The 8,669-nt window shown below is 41.8% G+C and overlaps 1 protein-coding gene across 4 annotated transcripts in view; it reads right to left on the bottom strand.

Annotated features, from left to right (window-relative positions):
- Positions 1 to 211: 211 nt before the first annotated feature.
- The window catches only part of GMPS (guanine monophosphate synthase), a 54,804-nt gene continuing 46,346 nt past the window's right edge, over positions 212 to 8,669 (bottom strand). For all 4 annotated transcript variants that reach the window (XM_023621172.2, XM_070239212.1, XM_023621173.2 and 1 more), the window contains 5 exons: positions 7,124 to 7,249; positions 5,443 to 5,558; positions 2,488 to 2,618; positions 1,411 to 1,583; positions 212 to 334 (listed from right to left, as the gene is read on the bottom strand). In XM_023621172.2, coding sequence (XP_023476940.1) covers positions 233 to 334; positions 1,411 to 1,583; positions 2,488 to 2,618; positions 5,443 to 5,558; positions 7,124 to 7,249 — 648 coding nt within the window. In that variant the 3' untranslated portion in view covers positions 212 to 232. The remainder of the gene's footprint in view (positions 335 to 1,410; positions 1,584 to 2,487; positions 2,619 to 5,442; positions 5,559 to 7,123; positions 7,250 to 8,669) is intronic.

Below are 8,669 nucleotides of genomic sequence, written 5' to 3'. Positions count from 1 at the left end.
AGGCGTGGATCTGCGTGAGTGCTGGCCGTGGAGCTGACTCTACTGCACAGGCTCTTCAGGCCCTGTCAGCTCTCCCCAGCTCAGCCCTTACGCCGTCGATTTCTGCTGCAGAGAACTCAGATGTGATGTAGCTGCTCCAGGAACTCTTTTTCACAGGACTGCATGTCAGTACTGGGGATGGTTTCTAATCAATTTAAACTGCACACAGGACTTTAACAGAACAAGAAGTTTATTACTCCCACTCAGTAGTTCCTGGGGGCTTTGAAGTTAAGTCATACATAATTCGAGAAATACCAGGAATCTTCTTAATCTCAGCGACCATCTTTAACACCACCTGTTATAAAACAAACATTATAAATATAAGAGCCAGGACCCACTGCATGTCCAACAGGCCTAGAGGGCTTGCATTTGCAACTCGAAATTAAAATGTGACCTATTTTTACGATTGTCCTCTATGTAAATGGGATAATCTCTGATGACTTTTATGTAGTGAACCCATTTCCCCCTGTTTTTTAAGTGACAAACTCAGTATTACTCAAAGTGCAGCCTGCAAACAGGGCCAGTCTGCAAGTTGTCTGTCACTGGTCTATAGCAAGTGTTTAGAACATTTACAGCAATCTGTCACTGCTGTGCATCCAAGCATGTGACCTTATGAGTTTAAGCCAACACTTCACAAATTATCTGTGGCTTAAACACACAACTCTGAGGCCACCAAGGTGACGCATAATGCACTGTAATAATAACCACTACCAAGTGTACAGGAGGAGAGGGAGGCCTGGTCACTTGACTGGACAGATTTTGGCAAATTTGAGCCTAAGGGGAAACTGACTCTAAGCCACATTCCCCACCTTAGCCATGCAGCTATGACCAGAGCCCTGTGTCAGAGTACTGGAGCAGGGGTCCAACTAACACAGTCTCACTTTGATTTTCATTTGCTGTTACGAAAACAGCTCCTTTGGTGAAGAGTTAACAGGAGAGGGAGACGCTGATCAAAGATGGAACCGGTAGTAAGCAGAGCATTAAGCAATTCATGGGTATCTGGCCGTAATGCCATCAAATTTCATCTTTATTTCTAATAAACTCTTCTCCACTCCTAGGGTTTTCTTCTTTACTTGGAGAACGCTGTTTGCCAAGTAAGAGCTGGCAACGTTAGACACAATTATAGCTCAGAGCTGGTTGCTCCCCACACAGCAATCAGACATCTGGAGGGTGTAGCCAATTTAAGGCCTTTTTCTACTACAGTGCATTAAACAATCAATCATGTGGAGATAAAAAAAAAAAAATAAGAGCCTATCTTATGAACAGAACACCAACCCCAGAAATGTCAACATTGTCACAGCCTGTTCCAGTCACCAAATTATAAAATGTATGGTACTGAAAATGTACATTAGAAAAAAACACCCAAATTACCTCTACAGGGATCTCACTGCCAGGTGTTGCAGGTACACCAGTCATGAAATCACTTGTAATAAAGGTTCGGATAACCACAGATCTCTGGCACGAAGGCTGCTTCTGAAGTGGGTCTCGATCAAAATGTAACGGTGTTAGAATCACAGGCATCTGGCTGATCTTCCCAGCATACCCTGGAGAAAGGAGGTCACCACACTCAGCTCAGGTAAACCCTCCCAGACAACATCCCCGATCACCCACGCACACCACAGTCTGGACCGTGGCCGTGCGCTGTGTCCACCCCTCTCAAGGCACTGTAAGTGAACTCAGCCAGACACAAATAACAGAATTTGAGGACTACAGCGATATGTCACAGTGACGTGAGACAGTGAGTCGATTCCTGCTGTTAATGGCAGTTACTCCACAAGCAGACACTGAATGAGCGAGCACTGAGCCACCGGCCCAAGTGAATCACGGGGTTAGGGTCCCCTGAGCCTCTGCTCACATTTTCACCAACCCATCAATACAGAACCTTGTTTTGTGTGTTTCTGTTTAAAGACACCTCATTTAATATTCACTGTAGCTTCATTAACACTGAACTCATGGCCAATAGTCCTGTAACTCATCCCCGAACGACTTCCCGTCTGACTCACGTATTTTCTCCACAAGGCACATCAGCCTCCCTGCGCTTAGGAGCCTGGACAGCACCTCAGCACCATGCTTGGGGGACATTTTAAACAGTGAAATGACCAAGAAAAAGCACAAAAACAAAAACCACAGCACAGAATAGACTCTCAAAAGGACACTTCTTTACAGCACAAGAGCTAAACAAGGAGGCAGGGCATGGCCTTGTTCAACCTCAGCTGGGAACGTGCAAGTCAGGCAACTCAAACTTCTGCCATTCTGCACATCCAACAATGACCACGAAGGTGAAAAAATGTAATACAGAAGGCAGTATCATGGAACTAGCCATAGAAATGAGTAATAAAAATGAAAGCACCTAAAAATTAGAAGTTGCATCCTCCCACTAGAAATCGTCATGCCAGGCTTCCACACTCTAGTTAGAGCATGCAGTGACACACAAAATGAGCAACTTACCAGACTCCCTGAGAATGTTATGGGCCTCAAAATCAGCTTGGCGTAGAGTACTGAGCACCCCTGTTGTCAGGAAAGTGGGAGTGACATCCGTAGGAGGTTCCTTAACTGGCGGGCCAAATATATAGACCACTCTACGAGGACGGAGGCGAAAATCCCAGAGAAATTACTTTTGAGCATAAGAAGCAAGTCACACAGATGAACGCTCTTTTTGTTTCTTCTTAGGCCCCTCTCCTGCCCACTCCAAACCCCAACATGGGTAGGACACAATACAAGATTATAGAGGGGTCTACAGTCTGTGTACCTTCCTCAGAGCATATTCTCTGGAATACTAGTATCTCAATGTGCAAAGATACTACGATTATCACAATCCTCTTTTCATGGTATGTACTAGGTTAAAGAGTGTGCCCCAAACTTCATGTCCACCTAGAACCTTTGGGTGACAACAGGGTCTCTCTCTGCAGGTGTAATCAAGTTAAGACAAAGTCATAACGGATCAGGGCGGGCATTAACCCAATGACTGGTGTCCTCCTAAGAAGAGGGAAATCTGGAAACACAGACATACACAGAGGGGTGAGGCCATGTGAAGATGGAGACAGAGATTGGAGGTACCCTGCCGCACGCCAAGGACTGCCAGCAGATACCAGAAACCAGGGAGGGGCGGCAAGGACCCTCCCTGAGAGGTTCACGGAGCATGGCCCTGCCCACACCCTGATTTCAGCTTTCCAGCCTCCAGAACTGTGAGAAAATAAACTTCTGCTATTTTAAGCCTCCCAGTTTGTGAGGATGTTATGGCAGCCCTTGGAACTAACACACACAAGCCTGGGGAGACAGTGAATTGAACAAATAAATAGGGTGTTTTATGACAAAACATCACGAACTATAATATGCACCAGAAACCTCCTAGATGAGGCTACAGAGGATTTCCCGAACTTACCCGACCACTCAATCTTGTTTTTTCACTTTAGGAAACATGGATCTGAAAGGCAGATTCTCATTTCCACTTTATTAAATATGTCACCAAAATAGAACTTGGTGTCCTTCTATTTCCTTCCAGAAGGAATGACTCACGACTGCTTTAAGTGAATACCTATTTGAAAGCTATCAAGATACAGGACAGGTGTTGCTAAGGGTTCAGAACAGAGCCTGAGGAAGCTGGGGTCAGGTCACGACACCTCCAGGGGAGCCCCCACTGGGTGGAGGCTCTGTTCACAACCTTCACCCAGAGAACAAGAAGCCATCAAGGCCGAGACGAGGGCCACCTGCTTCTCCCCACTCCAACTCCAGCCAGAAGGCAACTGTCCTTTTTCCTTGGCCCTGTCTTCAGCAACGAAAATAATCTCCCTTATTAAACTTCACCATGGTAGTTGCTAATGTTCTTTTTTCTTACTATGTACTTAGAATAAAACATAAAGGAAAAAAAACAGCATCAGATCAAAACCACCACTACTACCAACGACTTCACTGCCTCCTTCCAAACAGACGGTAAGAGGAAGAAGGTTTTTTGTCCTGTAGAAAGGAAACCACGCTTCTAAACAACATAGTTCCTAGAGCTCCTTAACGACTCAGAGGAAAAAGCAACCAGGCAAGAGATTCCCACGAACTTGCTCTTTTTGTTTTATTTCTTACAACCAAGAGTGAGCACAGCAGGCACAGGGATAGGCAGTCTTCCACATGGCAGAGAAGAGTGAAACTGGAGCAGTGCCTCTCTATACAAAGATTCCATCATGGAAATTAGGGGGAAAAACTTGCAAAGATGGAACTTTTTTTATTGTTTAAATTCCAATTCCCAAAAGGACCTGGAAAGAAATCTAAAATGTATCAAGACTCTTCCAAGGGCTTACTAGGTTCCTATTTAAAAATCTAGCTTTTTTGTTTGTTGGTTATTGGACTTTTCATTTTGGGGGGGAGGGAGGAAGGGTTAGGAGAGGAGGGAGAGACATATGGAAGTGAAAAAGAGAAGACAGAGAAACCAGGATATAAAAGGACAGAGATAAAATTTACACAAGGGTGAGTGCCCTTCAGCAAAGAAAGAGAGATGGAACTGTAAGAATGTTGTGAAATGAAAACATAATAATTACACAGTAAAAGCAGTGGAGTCAAACTGGGGAAAGGGGATTCTCTGTGTGACCTACATAGTTTATTTAGGTATTAGCTAAATTACGAACCATTGTTTTAACCAAGATAATTATCTCCATTCAAAACAGGAAATTAGAAATTTAGCATTATTTATTAATAATTCACTTTTTTCGGTGTTTTAAAGGTGCTCCTGTATTTGGGGGCCTTAGGTTCAGCTGAGAAAGCCTTTCAACGGGAACGTTCCCATCAGTAAAATCAGGTTCCCCATGACTCTTCTCAAAGGCCACACCAGCAGGCAGTCACACACCCACATAAAGACACTGCCGAGCGAACACCAGCAGGCAGGTTTCTAATTTCTGCAGCAAATGAGAGTAAACTGAAACCTCAAGTAATTCTTTTTAGCTGTTAACTGTCTAGTACCCATGAAGAAAATAGAAAAGAGTGAACAATTGTGAAATAGAGCATTTAATTAACAATTAGTAAGAAAGTGAGGTGGTGGTGTTTCCTGATGAGAGAGATTGGCCCTGAGCTAACATCTGTGCCAATCTTCCTCTATTTTATGTGGGACCCCGCCACAGCGTGGCCCAACAAGTGGTGCTAGGTCCACGCCCAAGATCCAAACCTGTGAACCTTGGGCCACCAAAGTGGAGCGCGAGAACTTAACCACTACACCACTGGGCTGGCCCCAGAATAATTTTCTTACATAAGTAGATGATGGCACTGTGACGAAGGAACAATCCAAGGTATCATTAAATGTCTGCCTACCTGTGGCCTGAGTGCACACCTCTATCTACACTTGAGCCTTTGGCCTCTCAATAGTGGGAAGACCTTAAAAACACATCCTTCTGTTAAGCTCACCCCTGCCCCTGGAGAACATACCTGTTAATGTTGTGACACATGCGCGGTATAAGCCTGGCCAGGAAAATAAGAGACTCCCAGTCAGGCTCATCTCTACTGGAGATTCCACACACGTAACTGTAGGAACGACAGTCACCCTGAAAATAAACATACAAATGATAATTTTTAATGGTTTCATACAAAGTCAAAAGATGAACTGGAAACTATTTCATGCATGGTGACACCATTAATAGTAACTTTTTCCTGTTTTTTTGAACAAAAACATATTTGAATAAAAGTATATATAAATACTTTTTTAATGATAACAAAAAAATCCTACATTAAAATCACATATTAAATTGTACATAAATCAGTTCAGACATAAAGTGTTAAGGTAATTTCAAGAATTTTTTCAACACATGCCAGAGGCCCATTGGAATTTCATTCCAAACACCTGCCCAACTGTGGCGGCCAGCACACTTAATTTGGCAGGCAAGAGCTGTCCATGTTTATCAGGTGGATAAAGGGTTCTCAAGTTGGAGATAAAAATAATTTCATGAACATTTACTTATTAATTTCTTTAAGCTAAAAAAGTTAACTTAAAAATAAGTTAATGAAACTAGTAATAGATTCCCTTTCCCTTTTATCCTGTTTAATACATGTAATTTGCTTTTTAAAAAAAAATCAAACTAAACCAAAAAGCAATTTAAAAAGGTTCACCAGATAACTAGTGAGGAGGAAAGAGTTCTTGACCTAACAGCTGGCCCTACCATTTCCATGAACCAAAATATTTCAGTTTAGTTTAAAAGTAAAAATGAAATTTTTATCATCTTATTTATAGACAGAGCTATACGAATCCAGAAGGAGGAATTTAAACTGATGGCTCAGATTCATATATTTAGAAAAAAGAGTACATTTATTAAGTTCTAGATAAATAATCTCTAAAACAGAGTCAACTTCTTTCCATACATAATTCTACTAAAAGAAGCCATTACAAACACATCAACCCAATAACTGGCAGTCATACCATTTTGAGTTCAATTACTGACACCTTTTCTCATTGTCATTTACCTGCACACCTTAAATAACAGAAAAGAAACCCTCCTCTTCCGTACTCTCCCAAGCTTTCTTTCCCCAGAAACTCACATGAGGTTCATATGAATAAAGGGTGACTTAAAATAATCTATTTATGAATAGCATTTGAAAAGTGAGAACTATATTATCCTCACATGCTTTTACAACTGGAGAGACAGAACAATAAATACAAAAGATGTTAGCTGTACACATTCACAGCTGGAAGAGAGAAGCCATGCTGAAGAGCAGAGAGCGCTGGCTTAATACGCCAGCTGAGACGAGAGCTAAACGGTGTAACATGCTCATTTGAGGGCTTCCTGCCATTAAAGACTTCTAAAGCCACAGGATATGTCACACCAAGAAGGATAAATGAGGACACGACCTCCTGGGATCTGCCCTCAAGGCAGAAGCAGAATCAAGCCAACCCTGAGCATAACATCCTTTCAACTTTTACTTTTGGTTGGAGATGACAGTTATTCCGAAACTACAATCTCAGCCTGAATGTTTCACCCCATAAGCATTCTATAAAACATTGCCTTCTTCATTTCTAAACTTGGTATATACTTTCGCACTTCATTTTCCTAAGTCATCCCCATATCACTACTAGAGGAAAGAGCTAACCCCAGGGCAGTGACTTCACATGGCTCACCTGCACCCCCACAGTTTTGATGGGCAGCAGGAAGGCACTCAACGAATGCAGGCTGGTGATTTGCATCAGCTTCTCCTGATCCTCTTCCGTCGTGCAGGCTTTGACTCTCTGTAACAGTGTATGCGGCTGAGAAGATCAAAGAGACATTTATGTTTCTCAAGGTTTCAAGAAATGTTATCTACTCTTTTGGTACTTATTACCACCTTACATATACAGCAATAGATCCTATTTGGTACTTCTCTTTGACTTGTGTGTGCTATGCAGTAAGTCAGACTTCCGTTCCTGAGGGCTAGGGCTATGAGAAGTTAAATATCTTAAGATAAGAAATGCAGATTAGATTTACACACATCCAGGATTTAATACAGTCACCAGCAAGGTGACACACCTCACATGAGTCAAACCTTCTCCTTATCTGAAATAAAAACTTTTCCCATAAAGTCAACTGTGTCTCAAATTAATATATCTCCACCTATTTGCTTTTGGTTCACTTGCCTGGTACATGTTTTTCCGTTTTTCACTTTCACTCCTTCTATCCCTAAGAGACTATAAACAGACTATAGTTAGATTTTACTTTTTCATCTAGTTTGACAATCTGTCTTAACTAGAGATATCAGTCCTTTTAATTAATTGTGGGTTAATGATATGGTTGGATTTCATTCTACCATTTTATTTAGTAGTTTCTATTTGTTCCACTTTTTACATTTCTTTCTCCTTTCTTACATTCTTCTCAACCAATGATTTCTCCCAGTTCATTTATTTCCTCTTTACTGGTTTTGAAGTTAAACTTTCTATTTTTATTCTTTGGCAGTTCTTCTTAAGTGTTAACATAGATATTTAAAAGAAAGCAATCTCTGTCCTCCTGGCAAACAACACAAGCATTTCCAAATGCTTTTTAACGCCAATCTCCCTTGTGGCTTGTACGCTATTTTAGCTACACATTACTACAATATTTGTTTAATAAACACCAAAAATTAGAGATTATTTTTATTATACAGTCTATGTTTGTTTCAATTTTACCCATTTACCATTTTCTTTGCTTATCATTCCTTTCTGTCTCTCAGTCAGTGGGTTAAAACAGTGATTCTTCACCCTAGCTGCACATTCAAATTACACGGTAAATAATAAATTCTAAAAGAGGCCCAAGCACAGCATACTTCAGAAGCTCACCCAGATGAAGCTAATACACAGCCAGGGCTGAGAACTACTGCCTCTAGTTCCTTAAGTAATGGGCCACCGGTAGTAAATTCTGCTTATCTGACAATGTCTTTATTTCGCCCTGGTGCTCGAAAGACAGTTTAACTATTCACTACTATTCACGATTAGTCTCTCTCGGCACTTGAAGTGCTTTTGCTCTTACTGTTGCTTTCAGTCTAACAGTCTTTGCTGTGCAGCGTCTTCAGTCTGCTCTGCAGCTGCTTGGTCTCTGGCAGTCTGCAGGTCTGTGCAGTACACCTCCTGGGGTCACATTCTTGTCCTTTATCCCGATGGACGTGTTATGTTTTCCTGAACCTGAGGCCTGGTATCTTTCCCCAGTGTGGAGAGACTC

Source organism: Equus caballus, chromosome 16 (genome assembly GCF_041296265.1).
Source record: "Equus caballus isolate H_3958 breed thoroughbred chromosome 16, TB-T2T, whole genome shotgun sequence".
Lineage (NCBI taxonomy): Eukaryota > Metazoa > Chordata > Mammalia > Perissodactyla > Equidae > Equus > Equus caballus.
Note: the sequence above shows the minus strand (reverse complement) of the source record. Positions and strands in the feature narration are given on the sequence as shown.